Raw genomic sequence first — 26627 nt, forward strand, 5'->3', positions numbered from 1 at the left:
AGTTGAAGTGACATTCTCTTAAATGTGTTATGTAATCACAAATAATTAGCACACAACTCGTGTTTATGTGATTTTTTTTTTTTTAGAACAAGGGTCATTTTTATAGGAAAAACAGTGCCTGTCTCATTGTCATGGGTTTTTATCTCAAGTCAGTCATCCACATCTGGCGGTTTCAGTTGAGGGCTCAGGGACTGCCTGGCAGGAGATTTTGTCCCAGTTCCAAACCCAGCACAAGGGGCTCTGTCACTTTGTTGGGTAATAGCTTGGCGGTGGCACGCTCCCGACCTTGCATGTATCCACAGACACAAAGGCTTGAACCCAACATCAACTGAAAAAAAAATGCACAACCTAAAAGTTGAGAATTATGCTTTATTCGGCAAACTTTCTGAGGACTTAAGCCCAGGAGGCAGCCTCTCAGCTACCTCTGAGGGACAGCTCCAAAGAGGTGAGGGAGGAGCCAGGATACATAGCAGTCTTTGCAACAAAAACCAGGTGGTCGGAACATCAAAAGCTTACTGCTATTAAAGAGAACCAGACATCTCAAGTTAATGAATTTAGTGCTTTCCTATGTATGCAAGAGTCTGGGCTCAGTGAAATTATTCCTTTGATATGCACCTTAGCTATCTAGGGCCAGTATCCTGTTCTTTTCCATCCTGAATTCCCTCACAGCGCATCATTGGGGGCAGCCCCAGTGGCCGATGGCTTGATGACCACAACATCCTGTGTCAACTGATATGGCAGGAGACATTTTTCGTCCATACCAGCCTTCCCTGAGTCTTCAGGGCTGAATGCCCTTCGATCCTCTCGGCACAGGACTGGAGGTCTACACAGAGCTGCCACTGGGCTACCTCCCTCCCTATGTTTCCTATGTCCTTTGATATAGGAAAGGCATAAGTCCCTGTGTCCTGAGACAGTTTCCCATCGCCTCTGGGTTCTGACCCATGTGGCCGTTCTGTCCGCCCTCCTTAGAAAAGAGCTGTGGAATATAAAACCTCCTCACTGCAACCTAGAAGGGGCTCCTCAACAAACCGGTACCTTGCAACTCAGTCATCCGGCCTCTTTTATTTCAGGTTGTCCTTTCACGAGTGAGGGGAGGAGGAGGGTGGCAGGGGAGGGGCCTCCCACTAGGGGGTTGTGCGGCCAAGTTAGGAGAGAGTAGACTGGCCCTGCAGAGGAGTAGGGGGTCTTCCCACAGTCCTATCTATTCTGTCAATAACTGGCCACGGAAAACTGAAGTAAGTGCAAAACTGTGCTTTCTGGTGGGGGTGGAGTTGCCTGCCTGTGTTGCCCCTCCCCCTCCCCCCTCCCTGGATCCCCTGAGCTTCCAGCTACTGTGGAATTCCTGAAGGGCCTGTGTTAAACCCCTTGGTCTGAGTTTCTGTAAAAAGCAACTAAGGGTTTGGGGCAAGAACTGCAGTGAAGAGAGAACCAAAGGGGGACTTCCCTGGTGGCAGTTAAGAATCCACCTGCCAATGCAGGGGACATGGGTTCGATCCCTGGTCCGGGAAGATCCCACATACCGCGGAGCAACTAAGCCCGTGCGCCACAACTACTGAGTTCACGTGCCACAGCTACTGAAGCCCAGGTGCCTAGAGCCCGGGCTCTGTGACAAGAGAAGCCACTGCAATGAGAAGCCTCAAGGAAGAGTAGCCCCCTCTTGCCGCAACTAGAGAAAGCCCGCGTGCAGCAATGAAGACCCAACGCAGCCAAAAATAAATACATAAATAAATAAATTTATTTATTTTTATTTTATTTTATTTTTTTTGCAGTATGCGGGCCTCTCACTCTTTGTGGCCTCTCCTGTTGCCAAGCACAGGCTCCGGACGTGCAGGCTCAGCGGCCATGGCTCACGCGCCCAGCCGCTCCGCGGCATGTGGGATCTTCCCGGACCGGGGCACGAACCCGTGTCCCCTGCATCGGCAGGCGGACTCTCAAACACTGCGCCACCAGGGAAGCCCAATAAATTTTTTTTTTAAAAAAGAGAGAGAACAAAAGTGAAAGTGATTCTCCTAGTGAGAAGCCTGAAGCCATTCCTCCTACTGACTGTGGCAAAAATGTGAAACCAGTAATGAAATGTTTAATTATGTGGGTTCCCAAAATGTTAGGAAACTTCCTCTGACTTCCAAAGTTTTAAGTGTGTAATGAAGTCTTGATTAGCAAGTTAAAGGTCTCAGCAGGAGTGACTGCTAAGCCCCAACAAGGTTTGGAGTCAGAGGAGTGGTTTCTGGAAACAATGTTGGTGGATTGACAACACAGAATCCCTCTGGCAGTCAAAGAAAAACTTCTGTCTTTTACCAACTAAAAAGCAGTATGTTCCTGATATAAGCATGGCACCTGCAAAAGGACCCACACTCCCGGGGTGTTGCCCCACTGCTCCTGACAGATTGACTACATGGGGTTTTGAACCCCCTTCTCCCCAAAGCTGATATAGTTACAACATCCTTTTAGAAAAAAGACATTGAGACCCCAGCAGGCCAACTCACAAGGTATGGAATAAGATCCCAGCGGGCAGTGGCAGGACCTGGATGCTGGTGTGTTTAGTGACAAGGGGACAAGTGTCCTTGACCGTTGTCCCTGAGAGCCCTAATGAGTTGTGTTGGTGTTTACAGTAAAAGGGGAAAGGGCCCCATACAATTTTTAAAAACTGTTCCGTGGTTGCTCCTTTCCCCTCTGTATCATCAGGAAAGCGAAACTGCTTGTCTAGGAATAGGTGGGTGTGACCACAGATAAAATACTCCCTAGTCATCAAGGGCAGTCAGCTCCTCAGAGACAGATGGAGGTCCCTTCTTACAAGGAGCAGGAAAGGAGAAACTAGAGATAGATTTGGCTAAAAGTCTAATGAGACTCTAGAAGTTGGTTGCAGTAGCAGATGCAAAAGCCACACCAGTTCTGCTGGTTGAGAAGGAATGGAAATCAATTCACCACCTAATGACTGACTCCAAGCCCCTAGCCACCCTGGCCATGACCACCTTACTGATGACATGCGCGTGGAGGAAAAACAAGTAAAGACTAACCAGGGCTTGTTGCAGTGGGTTTTTATAACCATAATGAAGCCATCATCTCATAAGCACCCATGGATGACAAGAGGGGAAACTATAACTTCCTGTAGGGCCACTGTAACTCAGGCCTGGATTTATAGTGGAAATCACGAGTGCCCAGATGATGAGATAGTCACTCAGGGTTAGGTGGAGCAGTTTGTTTAATGGGTACCATCAATCTATGAGAGACAGTTCAATCTTCTCTTGAGCCCCAAAGACAGATGCTGGAAAACTATTTAGCTCTAGGCAACCAATTTTCCAGAATGGAAGCCTAGACACAGACCAAGATAAATGCCCTTCAGACTAAGAAGGGGTGTTATGGGTTGAATTGGGTCTCATCCACAAATTTATCTGTTGAAGTCCTAACACCTAGTACCTCAGAATGTGACCTTATTTTAAGATGCAGTCTTTACAGAAGTAATCCAGTTAAAATGCGGTCATTAGGGTGGGCCTGAATCCAGTATGACTGGGGTCCCCCAAAAAAGAGGAAATTTGGACACAGAGGCACATGCATACAGGGAGAATGCCATGTGAACATGACGACAGTCATCTACAAGGCCTGTGTCCGTGACTAACAATCATGCAGACTGGAGCCTGTGGCAAAATTATGTGGCCACTAGGCAATGGCCCTCTACTGGACATGGCGCTTGCCTGACATCACCACCCAGAGCACCCCAATTGAGAGCTACTTCTCGGCTTGTTTTTGAGTTCTGGTGGACGTTGAGAGACTGACAAAGCAAAGTGTTGCTGTACCTGAGACCCCTCTCATGAGATTCGTCAGAAATGAGAACATCAGGGGAGTTCCCTGGCGGTTCAGTGGTTAGGACTCAGCACTTTCATTACCGTGGCCTGGGTTCAATCCCTGGTCGAGGAATTAAGCTGCGCGGTGTGGCCAAAGAAAGTAAGAAAGAAAAAAGAAATGAGAACAATGTCCAGGAAAGAAGCAAACCTAGCATTAAGTGGTTACTCATCCTCCAGATGTGTTGATTCAGATGCAGGGTATACACTAAAACCTTGGGTTTCTTGGGGGCTTCAGTACACTGAGGTTCTTGACAATGCCTAAGCCTGGTTCATGGATGGATCAGCTAAGTTGAAGGCCATGGGGTGTACTGGGCTGCTGCTGCTGCTGTGCAGCCTGAAGAAAAATGTTGAAAACTATGCATGGAGAAGGGCACTCTGTTCATTGGGCAGAGTTGTGAGCTATGGTTCTTGCCCTGGAAAAGACCTCCCAAAATATACCCTGTTACATTTCCACCAATTCCTGGCAGTTTGGGCTGGTACCTGGCAGCAGGATGCCTGGATGGTCAAGTATCAGCCGTTTCGGTGATAACATGATGGCAGCAGATCACACAAGATCTACACTCCCTGTTTGTGACCCAGGTGATGTCTGTGGAAAAGGTCTTCTTGGATGAACATCAATGGAATCAGCGAACTGATAAGATCTGTGCTGCCCATGTAAGGACCATGAAAAGACCATTGCATGAGGCATGGTAAGCCATCTACAATTCAAGACTGAGCCCCACAACAAGTGACTGGAGCACACAAAGCCAAGAAAGCCTGGCAGATATGCCCAGACTGCCAGCTACACAGTCCAGGGGTAAAGGAAACTTTGGGGCACATAGCAGAGGGGGACCTGGCCTATCCTGGCAGATAGACTGTATAGGACTCCTACCATCCTCTTAAGGGTAGCATTAGATATTGACTGCAGTAGACTCCTTTTCAGGGTATGGCACTGCCATCTCCAACCACACAGCAGATGGGGGTGGAGCAGGCGCACTCAAAGACCCTTAGATGGACTGTACTACATATTTGGATTCCCAGGAGCGTCCAATCAGACAGTGGCACCACCTTTGTAGTAAAAAGTGTCTAGCAGTGGGCAGCTACTGGGGTATTCACTGGACCTTTCATGCCTCATATCATCCCCAGGCAGCAGGTGCCATTGAAAGAGGGAATGGACGCTTAAAGGAGAAACTGAAAAAGACAACTGGACAACCAAAGCTCAGCTCCCACTGGATCACACACTTAAGAAAGTCAGTTTGGACTATAAATGTGGCAATTCACCAGAAGGGTACCTCTCATTTAAGCAATTTTTCATTAAGAGAAGGGGAAGGTGGAAAGAGGCCCAGATAGGCTGTAAGATACCCAAACCACATAATTCCTTCTTCTCATTCTACCATTTTTCTTCCCACACCTACTCCTTGGGAAACCAGGCCACTGGAATTTGCAAGTAGCAGGAAGAGTCGGGGAGTGAACTACTCTACCTTGGTGCTTCTTCTGCCACCAGTTATGCTTGCCGCTCTTGTACAAGCATGGATATCGATGCTAATGACCATGATATGAGGTGACAACTCCTAAGGTGGTCTTGATGTGGCCCATATATCAGGAGGTGGGAGATGATCTAGGATGGTACAAGGTATACAAGAAAGAAACAACTGAGGCAGCTCCGGAGAAACCAGGGAACATGTGAGGGTAAGACATAAGGAAGATTGGGACACAGAATGGAGTGATTACTGGAGAGACTGGTCACAGGGCTACGGAAACAAGAGGAACACCCCTGGCTGGTGGGACATCAGGGATCAACCCTGGGAGGTTGGGGGTGATGGGAGGGACTATTAATCTCTCTCTTTCAATTCTTGTCTACAGACATCTCACAGTTTAACTCAGACTGTTGCCACCACCCTCAACACTGGCCAAAGAGAATCTGAATCTAAAAACTCTCAGAAATGTCCCAAGATCCGTTGACCTCAGAAAGGACCAGTCTCCACTAAAGATGACAGAGCAAGATTAAACTTCTGGACACAGATTTGGTCTCTTTAGCCTCATCCTGTCACTGTCGGCCTCTTTTATTTGTTCATTAGTCACGGGTTGTTCTAAACTCTTCACCATGGGTGGTAATAGACAATCATACTGCCCAAGACTTCCCTGGGCCGGCTGAGGTGGGGTAGACGTGGTGGCTGACAGCTTTAGTTGTCCTCCAAATGGGGAGCCTGGAGGGAGTCTACACTCCAGATAGGCCTAGTTAAACTGCAGAGAATCATGGTTGTGGTGACCCCCATCTGAGGTTGCCTAAGACAAACAGAGCAGATTTGGTATGAGCTCCTATCAGTAAAATTTCAATGTCCATCTGATGGGGTGATCTCTTCCCCTGAGAATTCTTATTTGGATAAGTGAAAGGTCGGGGTTGCAGCTGTGGGGCAAGCTTGCACACATATCCACACACTCAAAGACTTGAGCCGTAGCTCAAGAGCTCAAAACTTGTGAGTTTTGGCATTAGACTTTGTGATCCTCCTGGAACATGAGAGACTGGAGGGCCTTCATGCCTCCTTACAAGGAGCTGCTCTGAGGCCACCTCCCACTCACCTCCCTAGCTCATCTGGGAGGCTGTCAGGAGACAGTTTCTTATCACTGCCCGGGTTCTGCAGAGGGGTGGGCAGAAAGCCCACAGAGAAAAGAGCTGCAGAATATAAAACTCCTTAGTTACAGTCTAGAAGGGTCTCCTCAGCAACAGGGTACCCTGCAACTTGCAGTGCAGTCATCTGATTGGAAGAGTTTCTGGGTTGTCCTTCGAGGGTGTGACACAGCATCACAGGCTGGTGCCTTTGCCTCTGTCATCCTTTCACTATGTGAGCAATAAAATGTCTAAATCTAAAAGTGGCTGTTATAGCTTTACTGATTGAATCAGTCAGGCCTCAGCCTTGCCTTGTCTTGTATGTGTGAGCTTGACACCTTCTCATCAGTTAAACAAGAGAATTATACTACTTATTGATTCCAAAGGTGCTCTGTGCCTAGCCAATATGTTAAGGTAGATAACACAAAGCAGCTCCTGGCAACCATTACCCAAATTCTAGGTATAGTGCCTAGAACACACTAATCCACCTCCAGGACAAGGGGTGGTAACCTGGGTGTGCAGAGAGGCTGGGGGGTGGACAGCTGAAATCCTATGCAATATGCTGTGCATATACACAAATTTCTGCTGCAGAGAAGTGCCATAGCTTTCAGATTTTCAAAGGGTTGGGGACCTAAACAAATTTAGGAAACACAGCTGTAGGTTATGCTAAAGATTTTTCTCCTTTACCAAATTCTAGTCAGGCTCCTCAGCCCTCTTCTCAACGAAGCCCCAACATTGGCCGTTTTTTTGTTGTTGTTTGATTTTTATAGTTTGTACTTAGTTTCAGAACATGTTTTTTTTTTAACATCTTTAATGGAGTTTAATTGCTTTACAATGGTGTGTTAGTTTCTGCTTTATAACAAAGTGAATCAGCTATACATATACATAGATCCCCATATCTCCTCCCTCTTGCATCTCCCTCCCACCCTCCCTATCCCATCCCTCTAGGTGGTCACAAAGCACTGAGCTGATCTCCCTGTGCTATGCGGCTGCTTCCCACTAGCTATCTATTTTACATTTGGTAGTGTATATATGTCCATGCCGCTCTCTCACTTCGTCCCAGCTTACCCTTCCCACTCCCCGTGTCCTCAAGTCCATTCTCTACGCCTGCATCTTTATTCCTGCCCTGCCTCGAGGTTCTTCAGAACCATGTTTTGTTTTTTTTTTTAGATTCCATATATATGTGTTAGCATATGGTATTTGTTTTTCTCTTTCTGACTTACTTCACTCGGTATGACAGACTCTAGGCCCATCCACCTCACTACAAATAACTCAATTTCGTTTCTTTTTATGGCTGAGTAATATTCCATTGTGTATGTGCGCCATATCTTCTTTATCCATTCATCTGTCGATGGACACTTAGGTTGCTTCCATGTCCTGGTTATTGTAAATAGAGCTGCAATGAACATTGTGGTACATGACTCTTTGAATTATGGTTTTCTCAGGGTATATGCCCAGTAGTGGGATTGCTGGGTCGTATGGTAGTTCTATTTTTAGTTTTTTAAGGAACCTTCATACTGTTCTCCATAGTGGCTGTATCAATTTACATTCCCACCAACAGTGCAAGAGCGTTCCCTTTTCTCCACACCCTCTCCAGCATTTATGGTTTGTAGATTTTTTGATGATGGTCACTCTGACTGGTGTGAGGTGATATTTCATTGTAGTTTTGATTTGCATTTCTCTAATGATTAGTGATGTTGAGCATCCTTTCATGTATTTGTTGGCAGTCTGTATATCTTCTTTGGAGAAATGTCTATTTAGGTTTTCTGCCCATTCTTGGATTGGGCTGTTTGTTGTTTGGATATTGAGCTGCATGAGATGCTTGTAAATTTGGGGGATTAATCCTTTGTCAGTTGCTTCATTTGCAAATATTTTCTCCCATTCTGAGGGTTGTCTTTTCGTCTTGTTTATGGCTTCCTTTGCCGTGCAAAAGTTTTTAAGTTTCATTAGGTCCCATTTGTTTATTTTTATTTCCATTTCTCTAGGAGGTGGGTCAAAAAGGATCTTGCTGTGATTTATGTCATAGAGCATTCTGCCTACATTTTCCTCTAAGAGTTTTATAGTGTCTGGCCTTACATTTAGGTTTTTAATCCATTTTGAGTTTATTTTTGTGTATAGTGTTAGGGAGTATTCTAATTTCATTCTTTTACATGTAGCTGTCCAGTTTTCCCAGCACTACTTATTGAAGAGGCTGTCTTTTCTCCATTGTATATTCTTGCCTCCTTTATCAAAAATAAGGTGACCATATGTGCATGGGTTTATCTCTGGGCTTTCTATCCTGTTCCATTGATCTGTATTTCTGTTTTTGTGCCAGTACCACACTGTCTTGATTACTGTAGCTTTGTAGTATAGTCTGAAGTCCGGGAGCCTGATTCCTCCAGCTCTGTTTTTCCTTCTCAAGATTGCTTTGGCTATTTGGGGTCTTTTGTGTTTCCATACAAATTGTGAAATTTTTTGTTCTAGTTCTGTGAAAAATGCCATTGATAGTTTGATAGGGATTGCATTGAATCTGTAGATTGCTTTGGGTAGTACAGTCATTTTCACAATGTTGATTCTTCCAATCCAAGAACATGGTATATCTCTCCATCTGTTTGTAACATCTTTAATTTCTTTCATCGGTGTCTTATAGTTTTCTGCATACAGGTCTTTTGTCTTCTTAGGTAGGTTTATTCCTAGGTATTTTATTCTTTTTGTTGCACCAACATTGGCCTTTAAAGACTTGAACACACTAACATAGTTTCTAACAGCTCAAAGTCACCTCCCTAGAGTGACCTTCATCCCTAGGATGAAACCCTCCTTAAAGTGCCTACTTTAAGTAGGTACTTTAGTGCCTTGAGAAAACTCAAGGCTGCCAAGGAATGCCCTGTTTGTTCCAGCCATCGTCTGAAGATAGGACCCCTCTCTCCCAGTCTCCGTGGAAGGGTGCTTATCGATAAGATAAGCACCAGTTAGCAAACCCAAATGAGTTTCACATGGACCAACCCCCACCCCAATTCCTGCTTTTTGTCATTTTTCACTTCCCTGACTCTTTTCAAGCCCCTGCCATCCCACACCCACTCCCTCACTCTCCCTTTAAAACGCCAGTCACCTCTGCACAAATTGGAAAGGCGTTAATCTCTTTCCTCTACTGTCAGTAGTTCCTGAATAAAATCTGTTTTCACCACTTTAACTAATGCCCAACTGTGCTTATCTTTGACAGTTGTGTGGACCTTAAGAACTCAAAATATACCACTGAGCCAAAAAGTGGAAACAATGCAAATATCATCAGGAGATGGATGGATGAACAAAGTGGGGTATATCCTTATGATGCAATATTATTCATCCATTAAAAACGAATAAAGTACTGACACATGTACAACATGGATGAACCTTGAAAGCATCATGCTAAGTAAAAGAAGCCTTTCACAATAGATTACATATTGAATGAGTCCATTTATATGAAATGTCCATAACAGGCAAATCCATAGAGACAGGAAGTAGATTAGTGGTTGCCAGGGACTGATGAGGGAATGGAGAGAGGGGAGTTCCTGCCAAAGAGTATGAGGTTTCTTTCTGGGGTGATTAAAATATTCTAAAATTGATGTGGTGATGGTTGCACAACTCTGTGAATATACTAAAAACCACTTAATTGTTCAATGGGTGAGTTGTATGGTATGAGATTATATCTCAATAAAGTTGTTATAAGAAAAAAAAACATTAAAATCATCTAAAATCTCCCCTCAGAAAAATTGATACTGCATTGCGATGTTTTATTCTCCTACTTAGAGGCCTGTTTGGTTTACTGATAGTGGGTTCCTTAAGGAGGCTCTCAGAACAGAAAAAGAACACTAAAACAGCAAGTAAATAGTCCTAAGGACAAAAGTGAACTCACAAATACCAAGTACTGTTTTGCCAGTGTCAACAAACCTGGCACGAAAAGCTGGCAGCCATCAGGTGGATAAACAGAAGGAGAGATGTAACTTCAAGCACAGGCCTCTCTTTTGCCTCCACTGACCAATGCCAGAAAGAAGGCATCATTCAGGGTCAAAGATGAAGAGGAATTCAGCTGGCACAGCCATGACTCATTGCTGTCCAAGTGTCAAGAGGAGTTCAGCCCCAACCCCCTCAACAAGTGGAATTCACATTTCCAAGTGACAGAGGGTGTTAAATAACTAACAGCATTCCCAAGTTCTCCTTGCTCTGAACCTGGTCTTGAATGCTTTTCTCTAAGATCAGACCAAGCCAGAGGCACCATTTGAACTCATGATGAGCAGAATTACTTGTATTTTTTATTATGAAGATTTTAATGTGGATAATTAAAGAAAGTAACATTATAAACACCCTTGTACCCTCCCTCCAGAATTAAGAAGTGTTAATATTTGTCATATTTGCTTCAAATCTTTTTTAAAAATGAAAACATTTCATAAAATAGATAGCTAGTGGGAAACAGCCGCATAGCACAGGGAGATCAGCTCAGTGCTTTGTGACCACCTAGAGGGGTGGGATAGGGAGGGTGGGAGGGAGACGCAAGAGGGAGGGGATATGGGGATATATGTATATGTATAGCTGATTCACTTTGTTTTAAAGCAGAAACTAATACATCATTGTAATCAATTATACTCCAATAAAGATGTTAAAAAAAAAATACGTCAACAAGGGCCTCCCTGGTGGCGCAGTGGTTGAGAGTCCGCCTGCCGATGCAGGGGATACAGGTTCGTGCCCCGGTCTGGGAGGATCCCATATGCCGCGGAGCGGCTGGGCCCGTGAGCCATGGCCGCTGGGCCTGCGCATCCGGAGCCTGTGCTCCGCAACGGGAGAGGCCACAACAGTGAGAGGCCCGCATACCGCAAAAAGAAAAAAAAAAAAAAAATACGTCAACAAAAAAAAAAAAGAAAGAAAAGAAAACATTTCAAAGTCCTCTTCTTATCTTTCCCTTTGCCCTCCCTCCCCAGAGCAACCACTATCTTGAATTTGAAATGTGCTCTTTCTGTCAATATTTATATAATTTTACTACATCACAATGATAGCCCATATTATTTTTATGTGGTTGTTAACTTATAGAAATAGTATTCCACAGTACATGTCATTCTATACTCAACTTTGGTTCTGAGTTCTAATTTTTTTATTGAAGTATAGTTGATTTACACTGTTCTGTTAGCTTCTGGTGTACAGCAAAGTGATTCAGTTATATATAATAACTCAGATTCTTTTCTCATATAGGTTATCACAAGATACTGAATATAGTTCCCTGTGCTATACAGTACATCCTTGCTGTTTATCCATTTTATATATAGTAGTGTATATCTGTTAATCCCAAACTTCTAATTTATCCCTCCCCCTGCCAAGTTCTATATTGAAATATAAAAAGTTTGTGTGTTCATTATGACTATTGCATAGTGTTCCATAGTGTTCCATTGAATATGTCACTATCTAGTTATCCTGCTGATGGGCATTTAACATGTTTCTGAATTTTTGGTTTACAAACAAAGCTGCAAAAAAATTTTTTTGTGCATGTGTGCAGCCATTACTTCAATATTTATAAAAATGTCTGCTTTTATGCAAGACAGAAGCACTGTCATAAAGTTACAAAGATATGTACCAGATAGGTGGACAGTAAGAATTTTCCTCTGATTTTGTACCAGAGAGAAACAATGGGCTGAGAGTAGAGGCAGATCTAAGGGTAATCCAAGAAAAGGCCTTGCCTGGGACGCCCTCAGAGAGGCTGTTAGGAAAACAGAAGCGGCACCCCCAACCTGCACCCCTCACACACCCAGAGGCAAACCTCAGTAAGCTGTGCACCTTTGCCTGCAAGCTGGGATGGTCTGGACTGGAACAATGAGAGTATTCAAGAACAAGGAGGAGATGACCAAGAATGGACGCAGAGCTAAAAAGAGGATGCAGATGCAGAAGTGGACATCAAAAGTAAGGACCCAGAGCCAAACAGGGGTACAAGAGGAAAGGCCATCAGAAGATCTCAAAATATTATGCTGGACCAGGAAGCACTAGGTCAGCCATGCTTTATCGCTTGCTCTCCATTCTTTTGTTGTTGTTTTTAAAATTGTAAAAGGCAATATATATGTACACTGTTAAAATGCAAAGGGTACAAAAAGACCCAAAAGATGGTGAACTATGCCTGGGCAGGATGAAGCCAGAGGAAACTCTGGTGGAGGTCCATAGCAGTCTTGCAATATAAAGTAAGTCTTGGGACTTCCCTGGTGGCGCAGTGGTTAAGAATCCACCTGCCAATGCAGGGGACACGGGTTCGAGCTCTGGTCCAGGAAGATCCCACATGCCGCAGAGCAACTAAGCCCATGTGCCACAATTACTGAGCCTGCGCTCTAGAGCCTGTGAGCCACAACTACTGAGACCGCGTGTCACAACTGCTGAAGCCCACGTGGCTAGAGCCCATGCTCTGCAACAAGAGAAGCCACCGCAATGAGAAGCCTGCACACCACAACGAAGAGTATACCCGCTCACCACAACTAGAGAAAGCCTGCGTGCTGCATTGAAGACCCAAAGCAGCAATAAATAAATAAATAAATAAACAAACAAACAAATAAATAAATGTATTTTTTAAAAAAAAGTAAGTCTTCCTCCTAACTCTCATCTCCAAACTCCAAGACCCCTACAAAGAGGCAATCATCATTACCAATTTCTTGTGTGTCCTCCCAGGGATATTTTATGCACATACAATGTATATATATATATATATATATATATATATATATATATATATATATATATATATATATATATATATATATATGAATATACCTCTCATACTTTTTATCCACAAATGATGGCATATTATATAGTTTTGCACCTTACTTTCCTCCCATCTCTTACCAAGCAATTCATATTAATACACATAGACCTGCCCCTTTTATTTTTAATGGTTGTATAAAATTCCATTGTATGAATGTACTGTAATTTATTTAATTAGTTCCCTACTGGGGTATGTAAGTCATTCTAATGTTTCCCAATCAGAAATATTGCTATCTTGAAAAGTGTGTAATATTTCTTTGACCACAAATTTTATCTGTAAGGTAAAAATTCTGGCAGTGCATTTGCTAAGTTGGTATGACTCACACTTTATACCTTGATACCTAGTTTCAAATTTCCCATCCCTGAGGCTTTAAAGCACTACATTAGATTCCACCAGAGTCTCAAGGACAGTCTGTAAACATCTGCCAGATGAGACTGAAAAACACTCAAGCAAGTCAAGGTAACTTGAAGATAATCTCTGGAAGGCTTGATGGTAACATGAGTACTGGGAAAGAAAATCCATCTAATCAATGGTATTAGCCAATCTGAAGAAAGAATGTGTTAACAGGATGGGAGTGGCCATTACAAAATCCAGAAGAAGGAGCCAAAGAGCAAAAATAGGCAGCATTTATCTCTGAAGAGAGAGAGATACTTAATCTAATGGACAGGCACCAGAGAAGCACATTCAACCAGGTTTCTCCAAGGCCTAGGTGAAATTTTTTCCGTACAATTCTATTGCTTTAGTTCTGGGGTCCCTGCACACCAAGCGGTTCACTAATGTAGTTACTAATTTCTCTCCCTAGGTATGTGGATTCTAGGAAGACGTTAGGTGTATTAAAGAAGGCCACATATTTTTTGACATCTCTCCCATTAATAGGTCAGGTCTACATCTTCTTCTCTAGAATCTGGGTGGGCTCTGTAACTGCTTTGATGTGTAGAATACAGCAGGAATGATGCTATGCCAGTTTCCAGAACCAGGCTTTAAGAAACTGGCAACTTCCACGTTCTGTCTCTTGGAATATTCACTCTGGGGGAAACCAGCACCCTGTAAGAAGTCTGACTATGCAGAGACCCCCATGCTGTGAGGAAGCCCAGGTTAGCCATATGGTGAAAGAAATAGTCATTCTGGCCAAACCAGCCCAGGCATCCAACATGTAATTGAAGAAGCCATCTTGGAAATTCCAGCCCCAGCAGATGTGACATGGAGAAAAGCTAAGGAAGCCAGCCAAAAACCAGACCTGAAGCCTAAACATATGGCCCCACTTGAGCCATCCCAGCCATCTTCAGCCATTCAAACTAAAGCCCCACTCCACTGTGAAGCAGAGATAAGCCATTTTTTATGTGCACCGCCCAAATTCCTGACTCACAAAATCATAAGTATAACAAAATGTTGTTTTAAGCCATTATGTTTTGGGATAGTTTGTTAGGTAGGAATAACTAGAATAGGGGGCTTCTATGTGATGGGGTATAAGATCCCTGGGAGGGCTAACTTTTGTAAATAAATACCCCAATCCACAATTTGTTTCTGTGTGTTTGGCCAATATGGGTCAGTCCCCAGTAGTCTACCCGTGCTGAATGAACTGACAAAATTTAGTTTCTGAACCTAGAAAGCTAAGACCTGATGGGCCAGCTTGATCAATCTGCCCACCTCCCTCACTGTCTCTTTTTCACTCTATCTTATGTCAAACAACTCAGATCAGGGAGCTGAGAAGAATCTCACAAAGAAGTTTACCACTAGATGTAGCTACTGCTCAGTACCACTCATAGCCCTTTGACTGGTACATGAAATGTATTCATTCACCAAACATTATCAAGAACCTCTCCTGTACCCAGGTGCTGGGGGACACAGAGCTAGAAAAGGCATAGGCCCTCAGAGGTTCACAGCCCAATCTCTAAGCTATATAAACAGGTAATGGTAAGAAACATGTGCCCTTAAATATGTGACAGAGTTAAAGGGAGAAATAGATAACAATATAATAATAGTAGGAGACTTTAATACCCCACTTCATCATCCACACAGAAAATCAATACAGACACATTGGCCTTAAATGACACATTAAACCAGATGAACTTAACAAACATATACAAAATATTGTACCCAAAAGCAACAGAATACATTCTTTTCAAGCACACATGGAACATTCTCCAGGATACATCAAATGTTAGGCCACAAAACAAAACTTAATAAATTTAAGAAGACTGAAATCCAATCAGGCATCTTTGCCCATACAATTGTACGAAACTAGAAATCAACTGCAAGGACTTCCCTGGTGGCCCAGTGGTTAAGAATCCACCCGCCAATGCAGGGGACGCAGGTTTGAGCCCTGGTCTGGGAAGATCCCACATGCCGTGGAGCAACTAAGCCCGTGCACCACAACTACTGAGCCTGCGCTCTAGAGCCCACGAGCCACAACTAGTGAGCCTGCATGCCACAACTACTGAAGCCCATGCGCCTAGAGCCCGTGCTCTGCAACAAGAGAAGCCACTGTAATGAGAAGCCCGCACACTGCAATGAAGAGTAGCCCCTGCCTGCTGCAACCGGAGAAAACCCGTGCGCAGCAACAAAGATCCAATGCAGCCAGAAATAATTTAATTAATTAATTAATTTTAAAAAAGAGAAATCAACTGCAAGAAGAAATCTGGAAAATTCACAGATATGTGGAGCTTAAACAACATGCTACTGAACAACCACTAGGTCAAAGAAGAAATCAAAAGAGAAATTTAAAAAAATACTAAAGATGAATGAAAATGGAAAAACACAACATAGCAAAACTTAAAGTGAGGGGTGCCTGGGAAAAGGAGGCTGGGGCCTCAAACATCTGCTTGAGGAATTTAAAGCTGATTCCCCAGGACCTGTAGGGATTCCTGAGCAGGGGAGCAATTAATCAAACAGGCTTTTAGGGGCACTGACATGGCAGTGTGCATGGATAGATCGTCAGGGCAGATCAAGCAGTAAGGGAGACCAAGCAGGAGGGAGCGCCCAGACACCACCCCTTCCCAGAGTCTCTGTGGGGCTGCTCACGCTGCCAGCCGAGCTGCAGCCAAGCAAGGAGGCTGACCTGGTGGTGGAGATGCTGGAGCTGCTGGAGCTGGAAGCGACATCCTCTGCGCTGGGCAGAACAAAGCCCGCCAGGTTCAGAAGGTCACGGATCATCTGGCCTTTGATGCTGATGTCCAGTGGAGTGTGGGAATGGAGGCTTCAGGGAAAGGATGCAAAGAATGGCAAAAGCCAAAACTTATGGGAAGCAGCAAAAGTAGTTCCAAGAAGGAAGTTCACAGCAATAAATGCCTACATTAAGAAATAAGAAAGATTAAAAAAGAATAAGAAAGACAGAAAGAGAGAGAGAGAAAGATCTCGAATAACCAAACTTCACACCTCAAGGAACTAGAAAAAGGAGGACAAATTAACCTCAAAGTTAGTAGAAGGAACCATAAACAAGATGAAAAGACAACCCTCAGAATGGGAGAAAATATTTGCAAATGAAGCAACTGACAAAGGATTAATCTCCAAAATATACAAGCAGCTCATGCAGCTCAATATCAAAAAAACAAACACCCCAATCAAAAAATGGCTGGAAGACCTAAATAGACATTTCTCCAAAGAAGACATACAGATGGGCAACAAACACATGAAAAGATGCTCAACATCACTAATTATTAGAGAAATGCAAATCAAAACTACAATGAGGTATCGCCTCACACTGGTCAGAATGGCCATCATCAAAAAATCTAAGAACAACAAATGCTGGAGAGGGTATGGAGAAAAGGGAACCCTCTTACACAGTTGGTGGGAATGTAAATTGATACAGCCACTATGGAGAACAGTATGGAGCTTCCTTAAAAAACTAAAAATAGAACTACCATATGACCCAGCAATCCTACTACTGGGCATATATCCAGAGGAAACCATAATTCAAAAAGACACATGCACCCCAGTGTTCATTGCAGCACTATTTACAATAGCCAGGACATGGAAGCAACCTAAATGCCCATCAACAGAGGAAGGGGTAAAGAAGATATGGTACATATATACAATGGAATATTACTCAGCCACAGAAAGGAATGAAATTGGGTCATTTGCAGAGAACTGGATGGACCTAGAGTCTGTCATACAGAGTGGAATAAGTCAGAAAGAGAAAAACAAATATCATATATTAATGCATATATGTGGACTCCAGAAAAATAGTATAGATAATTTTATTTGCAAAGCAGAAAGAGGGACACAGATGTAGAGAACAAAAGTATGGATACCAAGGGGGAAAGGGCTGGGGGGATGAATTGGGAGATTGGGATTGACAAATATACACTATTGATATTATGTATAAAATAGATAACTAATGAGAACATACTGTTTAGCACAGGGAACTCTACTCAATGCTCTGTGGTGACCTAAATGGGAAGGAAATCCAAAAAAGAGGGGATATATGTATATGTATAGCTGATTCACTTTGCTGTACAGCAGAAACTAACACAGCATTGTAAAACAACTGTACTCCAATAAAAATTAATTTTAAAAAATTAGTAGAAGGAAGGAAATAACAAAGATCTGAGCAGAAATAAATCAGAGACTAAAAAGACACTAGAAAAGATCACTGAAACTAAGAGATGGCTTTTTAAAGAGCTAAACAAAATAAACAAACCTTTAGCTAGACTCACCAAGAAAAAAAGAGGACTCAGATAAATAAAATCGGAAATGAAAGAAGAGACGTTACAACTGATACCACAGAAACACAAAGGATCACAAGAGACTATTGTGAACAGTTATATGCCAACAAATTGAACAACCTAGAAGAAATGGATAAATTCCTAGAAACATACATTGTACCAAGACTGAAGTATGAAGAAACAGAAAATCTGAGCAGATCAATTATTAGTATAAAGACAGAATCAGTCACCAAAACCTCCTAACAAACAAAAGTCAAAGACCAGACGGCTTCACTGGTGAATTCTACCAAATATTTTAAAGAAGAATTAATACTAAACTTTCTCAAACTCTTCCCCCCCCCCAAAAAAAAAGAAGGGGAGGGGACAATTCCAAACCCATTTTATGAGGCTGGAATTTCCATAATACTAAAACCAGACAAGGACAGTACAAGAAAAGAAAATACAGGCCAATATCCCTGATGAACATAAATGAAAAAACTCTTCAATAAAATATTAGCAAACCAAATTCAACAATACATAAAAAACAACAAACAAACAAATAAACAAAAAAAAACATTCATCATGATCAAGAGGGATTCATTCCAGGGATGAAAGGATGGTTCAACAACTGCAAATCAATCAATATAATACAACATATAACAAAATGAAGGATAAAAATCATAAGATCATCTCAATAGATGCAGAAGAAGCATTTGACAAAATTCCACATCCATTTATGATAAAAAACTCTCATAAAACTGGGTATAGGGGCTTCCCTGGTGGTGCAGTGGTTAAGAATCCACCTGCTAATGCAGGGGTCATGGGTTCGAGCCCTGGTCCGGGAAGGTCCCACATGCCGTGGATCAACTAAGCCCGTGTACCACAACTACTGAGCCTGCGCTCTAGAGCCCACAAGCCACAAGTACTGAAGCCCACGCACCTAGAACCCGTGCTCCACAACAAGAGAAGCCACCACAATGAGAAGCCTGCACACTGCAACTACAGAAAGCCCGCGTGCAGCAACAAAGACCCAATGCAGCCATAAATAAATAAATAAATAAATAATTTTTTAAAAACCTGGGTATAGAGAGAATGAACCTTAACATAATAAAGGCCATATATGACAAGCCCATAGCTAACATCATAGTCAATGTTGAAAAGCTGAAGGCTTTTCCTGTAAGATCAGGAAAAAGACAAGGATGGCCACTCTTGCCACTTTTATTCAACATAGTATTGGAAGTCCTAGACAGAGCAATTAGGCCAGGAAAAAAAAAGCATCCAAATCAGAAAAGAAGAGGTAAAACTATCACTATCTGCAGATGACATGATACTATACATCAAAAACCCTAAAGACTCCACCAAAACAACTGTTAGAACTAATAAATGAATTCAGTAAACTTGCAGGTTACAAAATCAAAATACAAAAATCAGTTTGTTTCTATTCACTAATAACAAACTATCAGAAAGAGAAATTAAGAAAACACTCCCATTTATGACTGTATCAAAAAGAATAAAATGCCCAGGAATAAATTTAACCAAAGAGGTAAAAGACCTGTACACTGAAAACCATGACATTGAAGAAAGAAATTAAAGAAGACACAAATAAATGGGAAGATACTCCATGCTCATGGATGGGAAGAATTACTATTGTTAAAATGTCCATACCACCCAAAGCAATCTACAGATTCAATGCAATTCCTACTAAAATTCCAATGGCATTTTTCACAGAAATAAATAAACAATCCTAAAATTTGTATGGAACTGCAAATGACTCCGAATAGCCAAAGCAATCTTGAGAAAGGAGAAAAAAGCTGGAGGCATTTCAATCTATATTACAAAGCTATAGTAATCAAAACAGTATGTTATTGGCATAAACACACACATATAGATCAGTGGAACAAAATAGAAACCTCAGAAATAAACCCACACATATACGGTAGATTAATTTATGACAAGGGAGCAAAGAATATATAATGGAGAAAGGACAGCCTCTTCAATAAATGGTGTTGGGAAAACTGGATAGCCACATGCAAAAGAATGAAATTGGATTACTATCTTACACCATACACAAAAATTAACTCAAAATGGATTAAAGACTTGAACTTAAGACCTGAAACCATAAAAACCCCAGAAGAAAACATAGGTGGTAAGCTCCTTGACAGCAGTCTTGATGATGATTTTTTGAACTTGACACCAAAAGCAAAGGTAACAAAAGCAAAAATAAACAAGCAGGACTACATTAAACTAAATAGCTTCTGCACAGCAAAGGAGACCATCAACAAAATGAAAAGACAACCTATCAAATGGGAGTAAATATTTGTAAGTCCTATATCTGATAAGGCTTAATATCCAAAATATATGAAGAACTCATATAACTCAATAGCAAAACAAACAAAATCCAATTAAAAGACGAGCAGAGGATCTGATGTGACATTTTTCCAGAGACAACATACAGATGGCCATCAGGTAAATGAAAAGGTACTCAACATCACTAGTCACCAGGGAAATGCAAATCAAAACTACAATGAGATATCACCTTGCACCGTTAGAATGGCTAAAAGACAAAACAATGAGAGTTGGCAAGGATGTAGAGAAAAGGGAACCCTCGTGCACTGTTGGTGGGAGTATAAATTGGTGCAGCCACTATGGAAGACAGTATAGCCGTTTCTCAAACAATTAAAATTAGAACTACCATATGATCCCACAGTCCCACTTCTGAGTATTTATCCAAAGAAAATGAAAACACTAAACTCAGAAGGATAAATGGACCCCCATGCTCACTGCAGCAGTTATTTACAATAGCCAAGACATGGAAGCATGGAAGCAACGTAAGCGTCCATCAACGGATGAATGTATAAAGAAAATGCGACACACGCGCGCACACACCCAGAAATATTATTCAGCTATAAAAAAGAAGGAGGCCTTCCCTGGTGGCGCAGTGGTTGAGAGTCCGCCTGCCGATGCAGGGGACACGGGTTCGTGCCCCGGTCCGGGAGGATCCCACATGCCGCGGAGCGGCTGGGCCTGTGAGCCATGGCCGTTGAGACTGCGAGTCCGGAGCCTGTGCTCCGCAATGGGAGAGGCCACAACAGTGAGAGGCCCACATACGGCAAAAAAAAAAAAAAAAAAAGAAGAAGAAATCCTGCCATTTACAACAACATGGATGGACCCTGAGGGAATTATGCTAAGTGAAATGAGTCAGACAGAGAAAAACAAATACTGAATGATCTCATGTGTATGTGGAATCTAAAAATTAAACAAACCAAAACAAAACTCATACATACGGAGAACCGATTGGTGGTTGCCAGAGGTAGGCATGGAAGGAGGGCAAAATGCATGAAGGTGGTCAAAAAGTACAAACTGCCAGTTATAAAATAAATAAGTGGGCGTTACAAGATTACATCCTGGGATGTAATGCACAGCCTGGTGACTATAACAACACTGTATTGTATATTTGGAAGTTACTAAAAGAGTAAATCTTAAAAGTTCTCATCACAAGAAAAAAAATTTTGTTAACTATATATAAAAAAAAGAAACATGATACATGAAATGACAAATATGTACAGGAAGCATTAGGGACACACAGGAGGGGTCACCAACCCAGGTAGTCCACAATGAGAGCTACAGAATAGACAGCTGATCTCATCATTCTCAGGGTCAACATCTTTGAAAGATATCAATTTGTTACATAAATTTACATATAAATTTAACATATGTTCACATTTCACTTTTTCAGCACTCTTGTCATTATTTTAGTTAGAAAAGAGAAAGGAACTGGCATTTATGGACTAGCAAGGCTTTCACATTTCCCAATTCCCACTCCAACCCCTTAAAGTCCTACAGTGCTTCCCTAAGCTGATCTTATTAATTTTATGTGTGATACGCAGTTTTTGACAACTGAGGGTGCAGGAGACATTATGGTCAGCTGCCCTTATATCATTTCCTGTCCTCTTCCTTGTGCAGCAGCCGCCTGTTTAGGTGGCAGGGCCCCCAACCCCAGCTTTAGGAGTAAGCCTGCATGAGTCTAAGCTAGAGTACACCTATGGCCACTATGATGGATTCAAGAATGGGCAATTAACCCAGGCCAGTCAACTAAGTTCTGTGAGACGGCAGAGCCAAGAGAACTGCAGAACCGGGGCTTTGATGGTCTCGTGAATCACTAGAGCAAACTATACCTGAAGGGCACACAACTATGAGACTTTTCCATTACAGGAACCAATAAAGCTGCTTTATAGTTTAAGCTGGTGAGAGTGGCAACCAAATGGATTTGAACTGATACAAAGTGGGTCACTGGAAGCATCCTCTTTCTCAATAGGGGTATTAACTGGCTTTTATAGATGTGCAGCACTCCGCTGTTTACTAAGTCACACCAGCCACATATAGTGGGAAGGGCTAATATATTTCCCATGGAGCAGCCCAGGTTCATGTGATTCCAGATCTTTGGGATACAAAGGCTGAAGCCAGGAGGCTCTGCAAAATTCTAGTCCGGCCTCTCCTTTAAAAGTCCACACAGGGGGACTTCCCTGGAGGCGAAGTGGTTAAAAATCCGCCTGCCAGTGCAGGAGACACGGGTTCGAGCCCTGGTTCGGGAAGATCCCACGTGCCACAGAGCAACTAAGCCCGTGTGCCACAACTACTGAGCCCACATGCTACAACTACTGAAGCCCACAGGCCTAGAGCCCGTGATCCACAACAAGAGAAGCCACCACAACGAGAAGCCCGCGCACCGCAATGAAGAGTAGTCCCCGCTCGCCACAACTAGAGAAAGCCGGAGCGCAGCAACGAAGACCCAATGCAGCCAAAAATAAATTAATTTTAAAAAATAAAATAAAAGGCCAAACAGGGACTTCCCTGGTAGTCCAATGGTTAGGACTCCGTGCTCCCAATGCAGGGGGCCCGGGTTCCATCCCTGGTCAGGGAACTATATCCCACATGCCACAACTAAAAGAGCCCACATGTCGCAACTAAAAAGATCCTGTATGCCGCAATGAAGATCCCAGCGAAGATCCCGTGATCCTGTGCGCTGCAGCTAAGACCCGGCACAGCCAAATAAATAAATAAATAAATGTTTTTAAAAAAATGAAAAGTAAATAAATGGCCACACACTCCTGGCTTTCTCCTGCTTCCTCCTCCACTTCCTAGGGCAGTCGAGAATTTCTTGGTAGTTACCACTGCAGAGATAGTCCTGAGCAAAACTTCCCAATAAACTTTCCCTGAAAAATGGTGAGAAATCCTTAGTCCCCACCCCTTGGGGCATTCACTGGGCTGCTCACATTTCTAGAGGTTAAATCAAGCAGGGGAAGCTTTCAGGACTCTGGTTTCTTGGCTTACTTGGTTTCTTGGAGCTGAGCACACAGGGAATAATTTTTTTTAACCATCTCCGAGTGCCTTGTGACCTGCCCACCATGCCTCAGAAGCATGAACCCAACAGAGAAGACCCTAGGAGTTGGCAGCAGCCCAGGCAGGTGCAGAGAAACTGTGTTCAGTCTGGACCTTCAAACCCTCACAGTCATTTTCTCCCTCATCATTAACTCCCAGTCCAACTTTCCCTGGGGGGTGGCTCAGATAATGCCATACCCTTTGTCACCTGAGGCCCTCTCTGCCTCTCCTGTCCAATCCATCCTACTGTACACACCATAACCTGGACAGTGTCCCTTGGAGGCCATCTTCACCCCATGCGTGCTCAATAGCTCACCATGGCTCCTCAGAAGAACCAGGGCCCTTAGTCTGGCCTTCAATACCCTCCTCAAAGGCCTGTCATATCCCAAGGCCCCACAGCTCCTCCTCATTTTTCACTACTTCCCAGTACAGCTACCTGGTGACCAGTCTGTTCATCAGCCCAGCCCAAGGCCTGTCTGCTCCTGTCAGTCACTGACAACCACACATGTGCCTGGATGGCATGCTCGAATCAAAGGTCCCACTCCTCCCCCAGCCCTGAACTGGCTTCTCCTCCCAGGGCACTCAGCTTTCTTTCTGAAATTAGCTGTTTGCTGATTTGTTTACTCCCTTGTTACCCCTCTTCCCCAAAGAAGCATTTAACCCCCATGTGGGTATTGGCCACATCTCACTGAAGCTCAGCTCTTGGAAAAATGCCTGGGGCAGAGTGGGTGAGCTAATATTTGTTAATAGTCATCAGAAAGACAAATCCCACATGAATCTCTTTGGTTCACTTCCTAAAACCTCTCCAACTTAACCAACATTGGATTTTCCAGTCTCTGTCCATTGACAGTGGGCGATCCATCCATCCCTGCCTCATATCAGTGTTCCACTGGATAAAACCTTCTTACTGGACATTGATTTCTTAATAACAAAAATGTACCTTTTCCTTAATGTCTATGATTTTGCTTTCACTCTCTGAGCAATGACATCTTTTTCTCCATTAAGGGGAAATTTACCCTGCAAATCACCAAACCTCTGTAATCCTGCAGAAGCCATTTCCTCTGGAAGAAGTCTGTGGTAGCCAATACCACCATAGATATCACCACAGATAAATAGTGGTTCTATAACATCTGGCAGCTTATACACTTGCATGTGTTATTCTATTACCAAGACAGCTCCCTTCTCTCCCAACCTCTGTCCACTTTATTTTTTTTAATGTTTGAAATATTAATTTTACTAAGAAAGCATTTGATAGTTGTATTAGATCATATAATCAATCACTTCATTTTTAAATGATGTGGCCTGAGGATACAATTAAAATATGGACTTTTTATTGATTCAACAAATATTTGAGCATCTACAAGTGCCAGGCTTGGAGATACAGGCCAAACAGGAGGACCCCTGCTCTCACAGGGTTACATTCTTGCAGGAGGGCAATATTAAAGAAATGTTTATATTACTTATAACACAGGGACTTCCCTGGTGGCGCAGTGGTTGAGAACCTGCCTGCCAATGAGGACAGGGGTTCGAGCCCTGGTTGGGGAAGATCCCACGTGCCGCGGAGCAACTAAGCCCGTGCGTCACAACTACTGAGCCTGCGCTCTAGAGCCCACGAGCCACAACTACTGAAGCCTGCGCGCCTAGAGTCTGTGCTCTGCAACAAGAGAAGCCACCGCAATGAGAAGCCCGCGCACCGCAAAGGAGAGTAGCCCCCACTCGCCGCAACCAGAGAAAGCCTGCGTACAGCAACGAAGACCCAGCGCAGCCAAAAATAAATAAATTAAAAATAAATAAATGGGCTTCCCTGGTGGCGCAGTGGTTGAGAGTCCGCCTGCCAATGCAGGGGACACGGGTTCATGCCCCGGTCCGGGAAGATCCCACATGTCGCGGAGCGGCTGGGCCTGTGAGTCATGGCCGCTGAGCCTGCGTGTCCGGAGCCTGTGCTCCGCAACGGGAGAGGCCACAACAGTGAGAGGCCCGCGTACCGCAAATAAATAAATAAATAAATAAATAAATAAAATTTAAAAAACATATAACACAGAGGAATTGACAGAGAAAGAAGATGGTGCTTTACAGGAGCACATTAACAGGTGTCTAACCCAGCCCAGGGAAATCACAGAGACAAAAACAAGTGTTTAAGTAGAAGGGTGAAGACAACAGTTCAGGCAGAGGGAACCTCCTAGACCCTAAGGTGGGGGAAGGACTTTCTAGGCTTAAGGAATTGGAAGAAGTCTAGAATGGGTGGGGCACCCAGTGTGAAAAGAGGAGTCAAGGAGATGAGACTGAATCTCAACCTCTGTCCACTTTAAACCTAGTCTCCCAAATCACCTCTAGCCCAGTGCCCTCCTGCTTCATAGCACCCCTTGACCTGTGCATTTCAGTTCATAGCCCCTACAGATTCCCAGTGTATGACCACAGCCCCACTCGGTCCCGAGCTAAACGTGTCCTTCACTTTTTGTCCAACGTCTCCCCATCCCCAACTTCTCTGTCCGGGTGCGTACCACATCCCTGGTCGCGAGGACCCCCGCTCGGTTACCTGGAGCTGGTGCAAGTGCAGAACGTAGCCTTGCACCAACAGCTGGAATAAGAGACGCAGCTGCCCTGGCCCTGAAAGCTCCTCCAGGCTCCGCAGCCTCCGATCGCCAGGCCCGGTTCCGGGAGCCTCGGCTGCCTGGGCCGCAGGGAGGGCGCTGGGGATCGCGGCCTTGGCTCTGGCCCCGTGGGAGCCGAGGCCAGGGAGAGCCACCCGCGTCCCCAGCAGCGCCCACCGCAGCCTTGCGCAGCCCAGCGCACCCATACGATTCATGGCTCGCGCCGCCACGCCTTTGGATCGCGAGTGCAGAGCGCCTGGAACTTGCCCAGAGACAAAACAGTAGGGGCGGGTTCAAGGGTACCGGTAGCCCAGGGCGGGCCGGACGAAGGCTGACCAGGCCCCTTACTGCTCACTTTTCCTCGCGGTCTTCAGTCCCTCCAAATAGGACCTAAGGGACTCGCAGAAGTCACTCTTTCCAACTGTAAGCCTCCTGGCTCGGGGAGGGGCCGGATAACGCCAAGCCAGAATATGCACGGGGGACTTAGGGGAGACCCACAGAGAGCTGACGATGGCCGCCTCTTCCGCGACTCCCCCACCTCGCACTTCCGCGAACTCTCGAGGAGAACTTGAAGCTCGCTTGGTCTCTATTCCCGGCAGGAGTGCGGCAAAGTTCTCGGCAGCCCGGGAGCCTTCCAAGACGGGGAGGCCGGTTCGCCACCCCAGACCGCCAGCGTTTCAGCTGTCCTCACTTCCCGGAGGGACCAGGAACCGGCTGTTGAGATTAAACCGGCCGCTGGCTTTTCCTGATAGCCTCCAGGGTTGATCCCGGAGTCTGAGAGCTGAGCGAGGAAAGAGCAATAAATCCCCCGGGCAAAAAAGCAAAGAGCAAAAAAAACCGACC

At 44.0% G+C, this 26627-nt stretch overlaps 1 protein-coding gene across 2 annotated transcripts in view; it reads right to left on the reverse strand.

The window, feature by feature from the left end:
* The window catches only part of CYP27A1 (cytochrome P450 family 27 subfamily A member 1), a 42975-nt gene extending 16611 nt beyond the window's left edge, over positions 1-26364 (reverse strand). The window contains exon 1 of one of the 2 annotated variants that reach the window (XM_082629766.1): positions 25730-26364. In XM_082629766.1, the coding sequence (XP_082485892.1) occupies positions 25730-25999 (270 nt within the window). In that variant the 5' untranslated portion in view covers positions 26000-26364. The remainder of the gene's footprint in view (positions 1-25729) is intronic. The other variant, XM_082629768.1, reaches the window with a different exon arrangement.
* Positions 26365-26627: the final 263 nt, after the last annotated feature.

This window comes from Mesoplodon mirus (genome assembly GCF_964341445.2).
Source record: "Mesoplodon mirus genome assembly, chromosome: 8".
Lineage (NCBI taxonomy): Eukaryota > Metazoa > Chordata > Mammalia > Artiodactyla > Ziphiidae > Mesoplodon > Mesoplodon mirus.